At 36.1% G+C, this 19,385-nt stretch overlaps 1 protein-coding gene across 14 annotated transcripts in view; it reads right to left on the reverse strand.

The window, feature by feature from the left end:
- The window catches only part of ST3GAL3 (ST3 beta-galactoside alpha-2,3-sialyltransferase 3), a 212,547-nt gene that overhangs the window by 68,275 nt on the left and 124,887 nt on the right, over nt 1–19,385 (reverse strand). For 13 of the 14 annotated variants that reach the window (XM_088153067.1, XM_088153069.1, XM_088153073.1 and 10 more), the window contains 2 exons: nt 10,321–10,415; nt 303–366 (listed from right to left, as the gene is read on the reverse strand). In XM_088153067.1, coding sequence (XP_088009193.1) covers nt 303–366; nt 10,321–10,415 — 159 coding nt within the window. 14 annotated transcript variants of the gene reach the window in all.

The following is a 19,385-nucleotide window of genomic DNA, read 5'->3' on the forward strand; positions in this document are numbered from 1 at the left end:
TTACTGAGAACAAGCTAAACTTTCTATGTTCTTTGAATAAAATAGTGTAAAATATTACAAATTCATAGTTGGGGAGTTGTGACAAGTTAATGTATTTGTTGTGGGCATTTACTTTGAAAGGAATGCAATCAAGCAAACTGAATTAACATTAGAAAACAAAAATTCTGAAGCTGTAGAAAAAATCTATTTCATCCACACTAAGGGCTGTAATAGGAACCCTTCTCTAATCCTCATTTAATTCAGGAGCAACCACATACACCTCACAATTAGGCCATTTAGCAAGGGCTAGCAAATCTACTCACCTGTCAAGAGCTGGAGTAAGGTGGTAATTCTTGGTTACTGACAAGATGGCTTTGATTAGATTATCTGTAGAGAAAGAAAGAATACTTTAGAAAGTAAACCCATTTCAAAGATTTTCCATAATAAATAAGAAGGGTGGGTAAAGACTTCAGGATCAAGGTGAATGCTGAATGAATTTGCATCCTTAGCAAGAAATTAGAAAAAGGATAGCCAATACAAAATACTTTGTGGAGTATCGCACCACATTTTTTTCAGACATGCACCAGCTGGAAATACTTGAATAATAAACTATCCCTCTCTTTTTGAAGAACTGTGAGCTGAAACAAAATAGAAAAGGAGATAAATTTATGTCTGTTTTAACTAGGAGGGCAGTACAAATAAAGTTATTTGTATTATAATCATGAGTGGCCATTAATTATAATAAGGGCAAAAACTGCAACCACACTGTATTCAGTGTCACTATAGATGCATTATTATTAATCCCACAGTTATATTTAGCCCCCAGTGTATTGGTGTGGCTTGTCTCTACTGAGCCAAGGAGCAAGCAACAACATATACCTGGAGATGTGTTGATACCCAGCTCTATGCCACAGTTAGGCATCTCTGGAGAGATTCAAAGGCTTTTTAAACCACAGAATTCTAGATGATGCATGTCATCTCAATCAATGATAAGCAGGATTTATCCAGGCTGCACGACAGGGAAGAACAGATGCTATGCCTTCTCCTCAATCAAGATACCCAACACATAAGGCAAGCCAAGTTATTACTGGTATATGAGTGGAAAATTCCAGAAATACTTTTCCCTTTTTTGCCAGTAAAAATACAGAAATCATACATTGAATAGTCAGTAATTTGTTGTCCTTTCTTGAACCCAAATTCAGCTGTCTAACGGTAAAGCCAGTTCAGTTAAGAACAATCATATATTGGTTCTCTGTGATATTATTTTTCATTTTATGTCTCAAAATAATCTTAATAGAAAATTAAGGCTCTTTAACAGAAGAGTATGCTTAGAGTCATATTTGGAGGACACGTCGTTCTACAACAGTTAAGTTAGAGCCCATCTTTCATAAAATATAGTCTTAAATATTCAGTATTTAAAGGCATATTGAATAGCCCAAAGTGAAATTCCAGTACAGACAGAGACACACTTAAAGGTCTACATCAGGCTGGGCATGAAGCTCATTTGCAAATAACATGTTTTGCATGTCTAATGACCCAGATCCAATCCTTAGGGCCTCAAGAACCAGAACTTGAAAAATACCTCTGCCTGAGACTGGGGAAATATTACTGGTCTAACATAAATAGAAAGCACGGTTGGTGCCAAATAAGATAGTATCGCATATTCATACCTACTTCATATGCCGTCATTACAAATACCATGCTAATTTTCACTCACTAATAGCTCTAATTAAGGAGCAAAATGAAGGTGTGAAGTTTCTTAGCAAGTGAAAGAATGCAAAGGGACTGTTTTTCCTAAGTAGGACGATGAAAGGTAGAGGAAGATACCTCTTTTTCTGGATACTGAAACTTCCTGGATACTGAAACTTCCAAAAATTCAAGAGTGGAATTATATTTAGAAAGGTCTATACAAATACATGTGACCTAACTGCTTTGGGTGTGTGTATGAAAGAGAGAGTCAAGGAGTGAAAGTAAAGAAAGAGAGAAGGAAAAATAAGGCAAGAAAGAAGTAGCAAGCTCTACTCTTGTCCATATTTAGTTTTGCCTCACTTTAACAATGATTACAAATATATCCATTCCTAGCATCCAGCCCCAAATGATTTCCTCAGAGCAAATAAAGCCCTCTCCATAAACACTGCTTCTTATTTGTGACACAGAGATTTTCAATAGCTATATCATCCACTTGAACTTTCTCAGATTTTGCAATTCCAGCTTTTATAATTTATGAATTAGGGATGATGGGGACATCTTGGCAACAAGAATGTTATAAATAGCTGTGGTATATTTAAGAATACTCATAGTGGTATTCAGGAAGTAGGTAAATAATATAAAGGCAATAATGGAGCATATTTATGTCTCAGTTGACCCCAGCTTGTACAGATGCTACTTAGTTTGAATCTTTCCCAAGTATGTGATGACTCACAGGACCTTAGTTCAGCCTTCAGCCTATGAAGACCATGAAATTCTGTAACAGATGCAGCTGCAGATATCAAAAAGGATCCTGGCAAAACTGTTTGATCATCCTGCTACAGTCATCTAAGCCAATCACTCCTGAGACAGCACAAAGATTCTTTCAGAGCCCCACACTTCCGTTCTTTAATATACTGCTCTCACTCTGGTTTTATATGAAGATTGGATAAACACCTACTAGGCTTAATGATTCAGCACTCACTTCTAGGGATCAACAATATGGTGTTCCAAGTTTGGTCTGCAGGCAGAATGAGTCAGCTCCCCCTAAGTTTATACAGCATGTCTTTTATACAAAACGTTCCACAACAATATACAATAAGAATAGCAAATTTCAGTCTTTTAACTTCCAACAAGCTCCATTTGAAGAATTATCTTAGCTTAGTATGGTAAATAAACACACTTTTTATCCGCAATGGATTCATTCATTCAGAGAGAGAAAACATATTCCTTACATGGAAGGCTTCAGGAACAAGCCCTATGAGGTACTAGGAAAATTAATCACATTTGTACCAGGAAAAAGCAAGGAAAACTATTCAGCCCACACTTGACCTCAATATTATTCTTAGAGTTTTTATGTGCTTCTACATTAGATTTGAAATGTTTATTTTATTACATTTCTATACTGCTGCATCTTCCAGGGTCCCCCATTAGTATACAAGACGACAACAAACAATAAAACATCCATGTTCATGATAATAAATTAAGCTACTTTAAATTACCAAAACATAATAATAAATAATAATCACAGAGCTGAACAGAGCTATCATTCAACCAAACTAATAATAAACAAACAACAATAATAAATAATAAACTTATGGCAGACAAATTAACTACCAAATACCTTATGGAAGAGTTCTGTTTTCACTACCTTCTACAATGTAATTAAAGAAGACGTGAGTCTGACTTCTGAGGGGAGGCCATTCCATGGGATCAGGCACCAAAAAGGAGTGCCTTCTGTTTTTGCCACTTGTCATTTCATGAAAAAGGTTTAAATGTGATGCTTGATATGCCAATATTATGAGCTACAGTATAAAAAAGGAATAAAGTCGAGTTTGACTCCTTGTGACTTGATGATCATGTCTACATAGTTTTCAGGGCAGCACTAATGCCTGCCAACTTTGTTTGACTTCCCAGTCTAGCCCACAGCCTAGGAATTCCCGGTAAGGCACCCATATGAGTACTAACCAAGTTTAGTCTTGGGTTTTGGAGTTTAGCCAAAGTCAGCTTGGTACTACCTCACAGTTGGATGTGTACTGAAGCAAAGTAGCAATATAAGATTGGGGATTCTTAAGTTCTCAACAACAAGAAGAAAAAGAGTACTTGATAGAGATGGAAGGCAAACAAAGAACTTTAATTCCACCCAACAATCCATTATTTGTACATTCAGCTAATGTAAAGAACAAATATCAGGCTTTTCTTATCAAAACAACTTCCATTATTTCCTGGGTTTTGCACTTAGGACTTATTTCCTAAAACCTCACTAGGTTTCTGCTTGAACTAGACTTCTTAATTAAAAGCTAGGTACTGATGCTGGGCTTTAATAAAATCTTCTAGGATTTATTCAGTATTTTGTAGCCTCACTGGTTTTCCAGAACAGGAAATGTATGAGTTCAGTTCTGGTAGCATAATTTATTCTGTATAAAAATAGTGTGAAGATGGAACAGAGTCATCCAATATCATCTTGCTTCTTTTCATTCAGTTCTGCTATAGTTCCTTCTGGAACCAAACCAGTACAGAAACTAAAGCATAATATAGTGAATAAAATATAAACAGTCTTTAAATATATTTATTATATTTATCAACTCCTTTAAAGCACATAGTAAGACGAAGAGTAAGGCCCAACTCAAAATGAGGTCACATTTAAGGACCTAATAGCACAATTATGAGAGAACATTTGAGGAGATCAGATACAAGGGTACAAGAGCAGTGACCACTGCTCACTCTAAAACTGGTTGAACCTTTATAACCATTCCACTTAAATGTGTGTTGTGTCCACTACCTGCCTAAGACTCTGGGGCAGTGGAATGTCCGCTACTGGGAGGTGGTAGATACTCCACTAGGGTCAGAAAAGGTTTTGTGCTTCCTATGTGTTTCCCCTCCAGAAGCATAAATTTCTGGACCTGAGAGTAAAGAAAGTGAGGAGATAGTTGAGATGAGCTACTGTGGCTCTAGTGATAATGATGGATCTAAAATACCATTTTAATCATGAAATAAGTTCATAAATCTAAACCTTTAGAGGGACTTCAGTCCTTTCTAGAACAGAATGAAACTATTTATCCAAACAGGATAATCATGCACAATCCATATCTGTCTAGATTAAGTCTTAGTTTTTTTGCCCTGCTTCCATCAATTACTCTGCCCAAGCTCAGGTTCTAAATGCAATTAATGTTCAACCTTTTAGAATCTTTGCCAGGGGCTTGCAAGCTGTTTCTAGAAACTTGGGCATTCAGAAAATATCAAAAGGATTTCAAAGGAAATAGTGAAAATCCATCTGTGAATATTTATGGATAATTATGACTTCATCCAAAAAATTTATAGGCTTTTTATAATTAAAAGAAGCGTAGTTCTTGGATAAATGAATTGCATTTTCCTTCCTCTCCTTGAGTGACATTTTTAGAACACTCTCTTTTCTCTAGGGAAGTTCCAATCAGTATTCATGAGATTTCTATCCCAGAGAGTATAAAAAAAGTCTTTGAATACTATTTTAGAATATTGAAGACACAATAAAACTGATCTTTAATACATCATAGGTTATTGGGCCACTTGACTCAGCCAAAGAGCTCTCACTATATGATGTCAATGCAAATGCTCCACAGAATGATCTAAACTGCACAATTCTTCCTTGAAAAGTAGGGAGAGGTGAAACTATATCGCAAAGAAAATGAGAGATCATCAAAGATCATATTAGCTATATCTGTGTACAGGCTGTGAATGCAGCAAAAGCTATTAGTATGTGAACACTGAAAACAAATAATAATGCAAGCATCATTTCCATGCCCATAGCAGATGTATTTATTTTTGTATATATCAATTTATATGACCGCTCATCTCAGCAATGTGACTGTGGGTAGCAAACAAGAATAAAGATACAATATAAATACATGTATATTAAAATAAAAAATAAAAAACACTGTTCTGACCAATTAACACAAAGTGGTTCCCAAGCACACCATTCACCAATAATGGTGGGCTCGGTTACTCTTCTGGCCCCCATGTCTGTGAAAACAGCTAGATGCTCTTTGGCATTCTGGAAACAGAGCCAGAAAAGGCTGGGGAAAATAATTTTAAAAGCCAAAAGGAGTACAAATTTGTCGGAAGCATCACAGTGACTTGTAAGGGTGGAAGGGTAAATAAGGATATTCTTCTCAAACAGAATAGAAAGTTGGAACTTAATGAGCAGAAACAAATGTTTACATGTTATGGAGAAGCTTTCTACACTTACACTTCAGAAACAGAGAAAGACCTTGCTTTCTGTGTGGTCATTGCTTGCTTTATTCTCTAATATTTACCCCTTTCCCAGAAGATCACAAATTTCAAGGTCAGCCTAAAGTCAAGATCTAAATATAAAAATCCATAGAAAACAAGCAGTGAAAAATTGCCCCTGATTTTCCCAGTTTTCTGGAACACGCAAGGCTAAATATATCCCCGTAAGAAGATACTTAGGATGTAATATAACACGACACACACACTTTTTGTTGGCCTATAGGCCAATCTTCCTACATCTGGAGACTTGAGGTTCCTACTCCTGCAATTGCTACTGGAACATTTCTGGAGGATACCAGTTTGGAGAAGGGTGCTTATTAATATTTCCACCATAGCATAGGCAAAATCACACAACTCCCTCAGAGATCACTTTTTTCTATACATGTCTTGAGGAGAAAATACCTTTATCCCTACGATGTCATAATTATCAAAAGAAAGTCAATGGCTAACACTTGAAGACTCTTCCTAGGTACTAATTAGGATTCAGGTTTGAAATTATTAAAGTCAAATGCTGTCCATAACTTTGACTATAAACCATGGCTATTTAGAGCAATAGGCTTTATAGCCTGACATCTCTGGAGTCTTCCATGGTTGGAAAGATTGGTGAAAATAAAAATTTTCACTTTTTATCCTCAGTCTAACAGATGACAGCTGAGTGTTGCTTAAAACAGAAATTGACAGTAATTTACCACTCTACTTGCAGTTAAAATGAGCAGGCTAAAACCCAAACTTAACAAAAGATGTTAAATTTCACTACAAGTAGAGAACGTTGTTCTCATGCTATGAATTGTTCTCTGTGTGTGCGTGCGCGCGCACGTGCAACGTGTATTCATATTGGCATTGCTTATCATAACATTGGTACAAGAGTTGTGGATGCAAAACATTGCTTCCTGCACAAGCATGATACGGTGTCACTTGTATATTAACACCAGGGAATCCGATATCTGCAAAATTGAGTGTCCAGTATTAAGGAAGTTTCCTGATCGGTGAGAACTTTGTTCAAGTTGATTTATTTTTCAAGTAAATATTTCTTACCTATGGATAATTGTAACAAAATGTAACAGTTAACGTTTAGCCTCATAACTCACATTATTATGTCTATGGATTTTGAGATATGAGTTTTGATTTTGAGTTTTCCTATGGCCAAATGGCTACTGTGATGTACTGATGTGAACAATATGCAGATGTCTGAAAAGTGGAAGGAACTGCCTTTGGGCAGAAGGAGGGTTAGAACAAATGTTGGTATCTGATTATTCTTTTCATTATCAGGCAAATAAAGATGTACCCTAAACCCACTGCAAATGGCAAGAAATCCATTCTTGAAAGAAAGGGACTGATGAATCCCATTGTCTTCTTGTAGCATGGTTATCATAACATATAGGCTAAACAAAATGTTCTCAGTGAATGGAGGAGGTTGGGAAGGGAGTGGAAATGGCCAAGAGCTTTTCCTTCAAGAACTCCAGCTCCTGCAGGCACAGATCTAGGCAAGAAGCCAAAAAGAGAGAGGGGGGGAGGGAGGGAGAGCGGGAGAGAGATGTAAAGACAAATAGTTTGGTTCAATGCAAATCTGAATGTTATATGCATCTGTATTTTATCAGCAGAGATAAAGTATTCTTTATGTCAGTGTACCAGATGTAAAAAGAGGCTGCTATGCAACTAAATAAATGTTTAGGAAAAGGAAGGGCACAGACAGTGTTTAGTAATAGTTAAGCATGTACATTCCAGTATGTCTTGGCGGTCAATATTTCCAATTGTATAAGTGCAATATCTCACCCTACAATATAGTAAATTGTTTTAGATTTAAGGTTTAAGGTATTTTATGGACCTTAAAACACACATTTATTATGTCATAAGATACTATGGATTACAATAATCTCAGACATGAGATACACATGCGCATGTTGGGGTAGAAGAGAATAAACAAGCACACAGGTTCATCTACAACAAGTAAATAAGCAGTCCCATCTGCAAAAGTTATGAGGAATTTATCTACTTAGTTCAGCTTAATATTCCTGGGAAGTTGAAAAAACAGCCTGGAAGAAGCCTATGGCGGGCCCCTTCTTGCTGAGAAAACTGTATGGATGTAACTATGCATTCACCAGAAACTGACCTCAACTCGAGGACATAATCCCAGAAAATTTACACAAGTAAAGAATTCCAGTATGATATTTTTCATATGCAAGCTTAATAAATTTAATGGTAATGTCTAATTAGTAAATATCTCCATCATCTGGAGCAATATGGAGAATTTGGAGCAATGAAGTACACTTTATTGCTCCAAATGATGCACCACAGAGGACATCATCTCTAGAGAAGACATAGTGAATCCACTTTAGAAAATAAGATGCATGGGAAAACAAAAACCAGGAAAACAATTTAGAAGAAAACAATAAAAGCAAATGATCACTAAATATCCAGAGGTTGGGAAACAACAGGCCAAGCATGTAGAGAAATCTCTGTCCTCTGAGGGTTTGGCATCCAGGCCGCAAATACTACAGTTGATGCTCTTCCCATGCCATTTTGGAGCACAAGGATTAGGAAAAAAAATAAGTTTACAAATGAAAATTATCTTTATATGTGTATGTATTTAAGACTTAGGGCTGAACTGTATATAATATTAAACTTTAGAAATGTACTAGGGGTTATTTATTTGCTTTTGATGTCCCAAAATAGATGATGAAATTATGTGGCCTCTTTTTTCCTGGCACCAACCTCCCCATTCAAGCAAACAGTTGATGACATAAATGCTGAAAGTCCTGAACATCTGCACAAAGCATTTCCCAAGGTATATACTACATTGTGAATCTCCCTTGACAACAGCCAGATTTTTCATGTCAGATCAGACCCAGTTTCTGATGTTCAACTGACACATCATTCTCTAGGAAGTTGCTCAATCTTCTAGGTGCTCTGATTCTGGCAGCCATCAGCACCTTTCTCTTGCTGTCCTGTTTCAACCAGCATCAGACTAGTCCTGACTGAAAGCCTTAATGAGGTTTTGATCCCATCAACAAGTCACAATAATTCATCTCCAATGCCTCTCCTGGGATAAGCAGAAAAGGCTGATGCAAGAATTTCGAGTGATGTGTGCTATAAGAGTGTGATGCGAGAAGGGTGCCATTTGCTTCTCTCATGCACTGGTCTGTCAGCACTGTCATTAACCATACCAGTTTACTGAGAACAATAATTCTTTCCTCCCACATGTATAAACTGCTTTAAACTGAATCCTGGCACAAAGTTTGGTCCCAAGAGGGCACTAAACAAGCCATTCAGTTATTTTGCTCCCACTGCTTCAGCTCCCAGCCACTTAAGTAACAGCAGTTTCTGCTTTTAACTGAAGAAAAGCCAACATAAAATCCTAGATTAACATAGCACTATAGTGGTGACACAAACTGGCAGCAGCTTGGAAATACAAAACAAAGACTACCCAAAGACATTCAGTCATCCTGTACTACAGTTCTCCATGCTGATTCTTCTTGGCTAAAACACTCAGCTTGTGAAAACTAAATAACCCATATAGGGACCTACAGTCTACACTGTCTCCACACATTCAAAGCCTGCAGAAAAAGTGATGTTGTAAACCTACTATCAGTGAGTAATCATGTTTCCATCTGTACTTTCAACTGCTTCCACAATTAATATTTCTAAAAAAAAAAAGAAAAAGCATAGTGACTATTTGTCACCTTTACTAGGAAGGATGCATCTCCAATAAAAAGGCAAGCATCATGTTCAAAAGGTAAGATACCTACATATCTTGGCCTCCTTCATAGTTATAGAATGTGGACTAATTATATACAAGGATTATGGGAGTAGCAAGTTCATGCCTCAGAGAGTCTCCTTTCAATACAACAACTAAATACTATATAAATAATAAAATACTTTGCCTCTTGTGGAACTATTACTGTATATTTAGTTACATTCTACCCTGCTCCTATTTGTGGTATGAAGACAGATAGGCTTGTTGCATTTACCAACCAGGCACTATCTTAAAGACATGACGTTTAACAAGGCAGACTTCGTGGAGAACGATTCCAACATTTTTATGGAATACTAAAACAGAGAACACTATCATGTTCATATACTTTGTGTTGAATAATCTTCTGTCTTCAAGTACATTCTGTAAATGACAACTTTTATGGGATGCAGATTTGTTTCCAATTATGCCATTGTCAACATCCTTCTTATTCACCTTTCTTAAGTGGCCACAGAAGGTTCAAATATAAAGTAGTGCTATGTTTAGGAGAGTTTTGTACCACTTTACCCAAAAGCAAGGCCAGAAAGGAATTTAAAATACACCCAAAAAGGAGCATTCAAATTCTCTAGTATACAGGTCCGTAAGCTCTAAAGATAATATACAGAACACAATCATAGTGGATTAATACGTTATCCTACCTTGTCCTTTAATCCCAAAAGGTGGAAGAAAATCCCGGATCCTTGCCCATTTCCTGAAGGAATCATCCAAAAACATTGGTGCTGGCTTGGAGAATCTACAAATATAATGAAACAGAATACTTTAAAAAAAAGAAAAAGAAAGGAAAACAAGGAATTTCAAGGAAGAGATAGACTTTTACAATCTAAGTGCAATATCAAATAAAACATTCAGAACAAAAGGAACTTACGGCTCTACTTATTTCAATATTATCCTGCAAATGAGTGCAAAAAAGCATTTTCAATATTCTTTACAGTAAGTAGGCAATTCAAAGTCTATGACAGTAGTACTCACCTAATCAAAACCAATACAGAGGCAGAGGATGGGTTCACACATTATATTACACCATAAGTTACTTTAACTGCAATTTGTTGAACATGCCATAGTGATCTGGTTTACACATAATGCACGCAATTGTTCTAAGCTAAAACAAAATTCTATAATGGCTTATCATGATATTTGGAATTAGCCAGAAATTAAAAGTGTGTAAGAAAGTCTACTGCTTAGAATACAAAGCGTTCTTACATATTAAGTGTACTTATAAGTTTGAATACATACAAAAGAGTGAAATACGTAATAGGTACCCAGCTGTATCAGGACAAATTGCAAGGTAACTCCCATCCCTATCATGCTTCCAAATCAATAAGTCTGAGAAGTCCCTGCTTCAACTTTTACCTCTACTATGAATTCCCTGTGTAGCCATAAACAAGCTACTTCCACTCAACCTCCCATCTGTAGGAATGCTATTCAGGATTCTAGTTAGGTTTATAACAAGATAACGAATCACATACTTTCAACAGGGAGAAATACTATAAACATGGAAAATATTAGTATTTTAAATCTCTGACAACACTAGCCATTTCTAGTGTTTACTGAATTTAAAAGAAGAAATCAACAGTTACTATTAGAGCAGCACAACACCACAAAAAGCCTATAAGAAAACATACTTTCTCCTTTTTATATAAATAAAAATGCGTCAGACTAATTGAAACATTTTTGAACAAACATCAGGGCATGTGTTCCAATAGACGGATGTTCAATCATACAGTGCAATATACAACAACTGTTCCATCGACCAAGTATTCTAATTTCAGAATTGAGGTGAAGTAGGATTCTAGTGGACTGTTCTCATCATTTTAGTTAAGAGGACACTACAGGCACTTCTGCGCTGTGTGGCCTTAATGCTTGCTTGCTGAGATCCAACAGCCAATACGTAACCAGGGAAATCCCAGCCAATCGGTGCTCAATGATTGGCCAGGGAATGAGTATATCACCCTGCCCCTCCCCCCAGTTTCTCTTCCTGCCCACAAAAACTAAATGAAGAAATTTGAAAATGTCTTACTTGCCACCAGACTAGTATTCCTCTTGGCATGGAAAACCTGTATTTTGGTCCCTTTACTTAGACCTCCTGCCCTGTGATTAGACCAGGAATTCAACATGTAAACTTCTGGAGCAAAGCACAGCCCATGCAATAACACTACTTACTACTGCAGGTAGAACTTCCTAGTTCAGAAAAAAACCTTTGAGATGACAGAAACAAGATGATGTGACAAAGCACAATGCCAAGGACACATCAATGGCACTGAATGATTGCTAGGAAGCTCCATTTCCAGTGATGTTCAGAAATGTCTTGTTTTCTGCAGTGTTAAAAACAAGTAGTCCTCAGTTTAAGAATGAGTTCTGTTCCCAAAACCTGTCCTTAAGTCGAATTTGTACGTAAGCTAGAACAGTACTATACAATACTCCAATAATTATACAATAATTATGCAATAAACAGTATTATACAATACTACAATAATATAAGTAGTATTGTGTAATTAACTCGAATCATTGTGTATTTAACTCAAATTTTGCTACAATAGGCTCCATTCTTAACTATGGGTTGTCCTTAAACTGGGTGTTCTTAACCCGAGGACTACCTGTAATCCATTTCAAATGAATATGTAATGCTGAACCATTAATAGAACAGGAGGATCACTAACTGTGTGCAAAGTTCAGATTGTTGGAAATCCCAGGGATCCTTCTGGAAAAGTTAGATCAGATTTGAATGATGTAGATGACAACAGCACTAATGATGGTGATATATCTACTTTGGCTCATATCTGTTAATATTTAAAATAGCACCTTAAAGATTAATACATCCTTTCTGGTTGACAGGAAAAAAATAATGATCAAGATGCCTGCAAGACAAAAAGGATTTCTTTCACTGCTTTTCTCCAGAACAGCTGTTCTCATCCTTTCACATCTTAAATCCCACCAATCATATCAAAGAACCTGGATAGAAAGATATATTCTGCCAGAATGTGCCTCTCCCCCGCTCTTTTTTTTAGAACAACAGGCATATATTTACAGCAGCCCCTCCAATAGCCACATTTTTCTATTGCAGTATTTATTTATATTAATCAAATATATATGGCTGCCTATCTATGCAACAAAACTCTGAGCATTGAACATAAATGATAAAACTTCAATAATTGTAAAACGCACACCCACACACAAAATCCATTAGAAATTTGTAATAATGTTATTGACAATATACGGTATAACTAAAGTAATACATAAGACCTCACTGGGGCTAAAGCAGTGTTTATCACTATGAGAACAAACTTCCCTTAGTCCAAAACAAGAAATAGACCACCAGTGGTATGTGTATCTACTGCTGAAAACACAATCTAGACCAGTGTTTCTTAAACTTTTTTCTCTCAGGACCCCTTTTCACTTTTAAAAATTATGGAGGACCCCAAAAGAGCTTTTGTTTATTTGAGTTATATTTATCAATATTTACCATATTAAAAATTAAAATTGATGCGCTCTCTGCCACTACAGCTTCTCACAATTGTTTGATGTGATTTTAATATTGTATCATTTTTCAATATAGGCTGGCATATAATTTTGATTCCACGGACCCCTGAGAGGGTCTTGGGTGACCCCCAGGGTCTTTGGACCGCACTTTGAGAAACACTGATCTCGAGGATCACGGAAAGAATAGAGGAAAAAATGCATTTCTTTTATTCCTTAAGTAATATACAGACACAGGAAATATGTTCCCTTTGTTTAAATTAATCAGCAACAGATCAAACAGTGGGAAAATAGGGAAATTTGCACATAGCTTTTTAAAAAGAAATCAGTAACACTTATTTATATCTGAACTGTTCCCTAAACAAACAGTTTTATTTAAAATGTTAAACTGAGTTATAAAAAAGGAGACACAGAAGGGAATAGATAAAAATACAGTGCGTGAGACTGGCAAACATATGTATAGAACCAGTCTGAACCTTTAATATAGTCTCCAAAATCCAACAACAAAATGAACCCACCTGTTTTAAGCTCAAACCATATTCAGGCTTAGATTGATTTTTACCAAAGCAATTACAAGAGTAAGAGATTTACCAGTAAAATGGCTGGTGACAAATAGATGAAGCATGATGAGCAGTCATTGACAGCACACTCATTTGTACCTCAGGAGGTATTATGTGGAACGCAGAAAGAAAAATATTAATTTTGAGAAAGGTTAATGTTATGTTATGCTTTCCAAGGGGAAAAGAAAGACCCTTAATTTTTTGTTAAATATATTTATTCAATCGAGATATCTTTCATTTCATTAAAAAGCTTTTTTGAGTCAGCTTTAGTTAAACAACAACCTCATTATTATTGTTACTAATACATTTTTGACTGAGAGCCAGGTGAGTTGCTTTTCTTTATTTCTATATTCTTCTCTAATTCCATTTCCTTTTCTATGCTGGCTATTCCCCAAGGATAATGTTGTAGGTTGCCTTAATTCTAAAACAGCCAACATCTGAAAGCAACTTGTATAGCAACTATAGCATCAGCCACACAACCAAGAGAAGATTGACTATTGTAGATAGGCCTTTAATAGCCCTAATTGCCTACTAGTCTCTCAAAGTGGAAAGCTATTTACTGTCTTGAATAGAAGACTGGATTTTTTCTTTTGTAATATAAGTTTGTGGCATGACATCAGTGATGATATCTGAGCAAACCAACATTTAGCCAAACAATGAGAATAATTCATGCTCTTTATTCCTCTGATTATTAAGAAGGAAAAAATGTTCCACAGATGCTTGGCTTGAAGGATCCAAAAGCTTATTGAATGTTTAGAATGAAAAGAAATTCAGTACAGTGCTTTTTCTTTTTGTTACAGAAATGAGTCTCAATTTGCAGAGGGTCTTTCTTTGTAGATGGATCTAGAAAGCTGCTAAGAAGCAGCACTTTAAAGATATTTATGAGAAGAAAAAGCAGTTATTTGGTCTGATCAGATCCAAATAACATACTGTATATTTATCATGTGAGTGAGTGAGTGAGTAGCACTGGATAATGTCAGCTGGGTTAATTCCAAAGCTTGTTTTTCAGAGATTTATGGTTGCAAAGGAGAAATATCCTTTGGACCTCAGTTTGACCCAAAAGCTATTTCTGTTTAGACTTTAATGTGGGAGTCAGTTCTCTCTGCCAAGTGCCAGAGTAATTGAGTGTTTAACCACATCTTTGCCCTGGATTTATCCAGGACAAGGGAGAAGCACACCTCTTAACTGTTTAACTTGCAGCCACAAACTAGCTAAATATCATTACATACATCCATGCACATCCATCATGTTATTTCCTTCAGGGGTAAGCAATGTTATGCAAAACACAGAAAAGGAGTAAGAAACAGTAAACCAAAGAAATTAAGGCCCGAAGAAAGAAAAGAAAAGATAGCTAAAATGTATCGTAGATTTAGCTATCTTTTCTTTTCTTTTTTCAGGCCTTAATTCACTATATGTCTTCATAATTCACTATATCTCTTCATAATTTTCTATCTATCCTTATTTCTACCATATCCATACATTGCATTTTACTCTTTAAACTTCTCATTCTCTCTTTTTGATATCATCATCTTTATCCAACCATGACTTTCTTGATCCTCCCCTTCCCTTCAGCCCATTCACATTTCCTTTGTATATTTGTCTTGTAATTCTCTTTATATGAATGAATAATAAATAAGCATACTTCATTTTCACTCACCGCCCACTGCTGTATTCAATGCACATTGATGTCAACACCCATACATTTCTTCTTGTTTTACCACACACAATTAAGCACCCTATTTCCACTGCATCTAACTTGATTTTATGTTTCTCCTGCTGTATCCAACCCTCACTATCATAAAACAGAGTGGGCAGAAGCATGCGTTTATATACAACCACGTTTTGTTTCTTTCAGCAAATATTCATTTCTCACAACAGACCAAATACTACCCACTACCTCTCTCCATATTGTATGTTGCATCATACAATGGATCTAACACACACTGCAAATCATCTGAATTCTCAGCCAACAACATGGCATCATCTGTATACAAAAGAACACATATATTCACATCCCCAAACAATGTATCTTTAAACATTCCTTATACATTTATCAATAAATACTTCAAACTATCAAGGGAACATTACATATCTTTGTCTTCTTCCTTGCTACATTTGAACCATTCCATTACATACCACTCTTACTGCATTCAACCACCAACCTACAACACTGTATTTGTACAAAACATTCCATACTTCAAGCCTATTACATTTATCATGTATGTTTTTTAAATCAACACACGTATGCTTCTTTCTCACATTGTTGTTTCTCAACAACCTACTGAAAAGTAAAAATCTGGTCTATATACAGTACTATCTGCTTGGCATAAAGTCACAGAGCATTTCCCAAATTTTGCTCTTTATCCCTTCTTGTATCCTTTTAATCAGAATTCTGACCAATTGCCTTCCCTGGCAAAACAAATTCCCTTATGACTTTTACATTCACTCATGTTACCTTTCCCTTTGTACAGGGGCACAATAATGGCAATTTGCCAATCATTAGGCAGAGATGCAGTCTTCACACGTATCTTAAACAAACAGTACAACTAATCCACAGTTTAACACTTTTCCAGTTATACTATCTGCTCCTATAGCCTTACCATTTTTTAACATTCCCACAGCATTTATTACTTTCTTTTCATCCTTTTTTTTCCCTTGGGCCACTAACAGTCATAGTTAGTGACTGTGAGCTAAATACTATGAATATTAGCTAGATATTGTCAATGCCTTGATAATGTACATAATGCTATAGTAAGTTGTATCATGCAATAGTATTATATTAGTGTTAAAATTAAATGTTTTGTTGATTGCTGAAATGCATACAGACAAATATTCTTTTTTAAAGTATAAACTTCATGAATTAATTTTGACAGAGAGGCTTTTAGCATGGCATCTGCATCTTGGACAATATGACTTTACAACTGGAACTATGTTCATCTTTACATCATCATTTCTTTCAATGTTATCTTTGCTTTGTAATATATTTCTCTACAAGGGGCTGAGCTGGAAACTGCTGAAAGAAGTTGTACAATCAGCCACTTGGAGCAAAAGGATGCACAGAAATTCAAGCAAAGTAACAAGGTGTCCAGTTGTTATGTATCAGAGAATAGACTCTTCTGAAAATATCCTGGTATCAGAACAAAAATGTTATAAATTTCCTCAGGGAAAACAGGCATTATCTGAAACTATATGTTATATTGGCTGGAACTGTGGCTTTTCATCTTCCTAGCTGAGGAAGCAACTCATCTGTTACTGCTTATAAGTACCAGTCAAAGCCTAGTGGGCTTTATGGAATGGACACCATGGTGGGAAACAAAGATGTATGAATTTGTAGCTTTAGTTTTTATAAGCAAATAACAACAAATTAAAAAAGAAACTAAGAAAATGTAAAAAAAAAATCCAGTTACTGGAATCACATGAAAGGAAATCGGAGACATGAATAAAAAGATGCTTCTTAGCAGACAAAGAAATTAATGTACAGAGATACTAAATGCACTGACACTGCAGGAGAATTCCATTAACAAGAGCATCACAGCCAAGAAGGGCCAGGCCTGCATAACCATTGCCTGGACATTGTCCATTGGAAGTTCTATAAAAAAGTTTCCTCCAAAAGCTGAGCTGTTACATGTTGCAAGATACTTGATTTCTCCCAATATACTATTATGGCCTTGCACATTAACACCAATATCTTGAAATAAGTTCAGAAGCAAATAAATACCCACTGAAGATTGTGAAAAGTATATTAACATACTAATCCTTTATGCTTCTCGATAATTGAACAGTATTTATTTTGTACCAGCTTAAGTCTCCAAAGCATCTTCAAGGGTAACCCCATGTAGAGCAGCTACAACAATACAGAAAAGAAATTATTAGAGTATGGATCATTAAAGGCAGTCCATTCTGGTTCAGGAACAACTTCAGTTGATGAACCAACTGGAGCTGGAAAAAAATATTCCTAGGCACAGTAACCATCTGAGCCACTGCTGATTACCTAGCTCTAAGAACTACATACCCATCCCAGGGAACAGGTCATTTCCTGGATATGGATAATCATGAACATATCCAATTATGCGAAGAAAGAAGTTGAAAAAGTCTCAAGGGGGGGGAAAAACAGGGAAAACCTTTCTTTTTCATATCACTCTAATTCCAGATGGCATGAAATTATTTTGAGAGACATAATAGAATCACACATCTGGTCAATGGGCTATGTTTGTTCCCTTATGAACTAGTTACAGTGTGACTGAAAAAGGAGATAATTCTGCTCAGCTTAATTATTTCAAAAGCAGCCATGTAGTCTTTGTTTATAGTTTGTACACCATGTACTTGAATTCCTCCCCAAAACAACAGAAACAAAGCCATTATTGGAGAATAGCAAACCCTATACTAATGACCCCTGTAGCCATCAGTGCTGGAAACTATTCCAGATAACACTCTTCTGTTACACTTAACAGGGATTCCATTTGCATTGCATGAACCAAAGCCTATTGATGTTATCTCATTACATGCCTTTCCCACTTTCAACTCAGCCTATAAATATGGACATCAAGCAAAAATGAAATAATAATCCTTTTCTGAACATACTTCTAAATCCATACCAACAGTTTTCTGCAATTGGGTGACATAACTTATGAACAAGGCAACCACCTCAGGCTGCCCATATATACTCTGTCTGACCAACTAATTTCAAAACTGCAAAATTATCAGCAGGTCAACATGTTTTATAATCGTGCTGATTTACATTAATAAATTCTGTTGACTGCTGACAAAGCATGACTTCATTCACTACAACCTGTTGTAGGATTCCCCCTTCAAAAATCTCCATGAGCCGAATGTCTGAACTGAGCTCCAAGCTGAATTATCTTCTGTAATGCTTAGTATATCTTTCATGTGCTGTTTTTCTGAACTGAATCCAATTCAGGGACAGCCAAGGAAGTGGCTGTAGCATACTATCTGAGAAAATAACCCACAATTCCTTGCAATCTTGCAAAAGCTGCCGAAAAATGTGCTAGCTTATGAGCTGCAACCACATCATGACATCGTGAATTACTGTATTGGTCGTAATATTAGGCAGAGCAGCTGCCTAATAAGCAGGCAGTCAAGTAGGGCAAATATGCCACAATGTCACAACAGAAACTCCACTTTTTGTGTACTTTCTAACTCTAGAAGTTGAAACAAAACTATGCACGTACATGCATGCGCGCGCGCGCACACACACACACACACACACACAAACATACACAAATATACTCACATGCATACTTTTGGAGATGAGTGCTTGATTAGAGACTAACAGATATTCCTTGGAGAAAAATAACTTCAGTTAGGGGTCCTTTTAATATAACATCAACCCCATGTAGAAGAGAAGTCAGTATGTCAGAAGCATATAATTAATTTTCTTTCTGAACTGAAATTAACTTTTTTCCCAGTATGTAGATGTTAGTTTAGATAGTGATGACTGGTTAAAAAAAACTAACTCGGGGAATATTGCAGTCAGATGTAAATCTGCTTGTCATCAGCACTATTTAAAAATTCAGGGAAAGTTAAAGAACACTCCCAAACTAAATATCTTTTTCAGGGAAAAGCTCATTCTAGAACAAGCTATGTTTTCGACTGATGATTAACACCATCTTGCTCAATTTAAATTGCAACTTGTTGATTTTCACTGGGTC

The sequence above is a fragment of the Python bivittatus genome, unplaced genomic scaffold (assembly GCF_059951505.1).
Source record: "Python bivittatus isolate LINGU-HERP-01145 unplaced genomic scaffold, Pbiv_v1 ctg000700_np1212, whole genome shotgun sequence".
NCBI lineage: Eukaryota > Metazoa > Chordata > Lepidosauria > Squamata > Pythonidae > Python > Python bivittatus.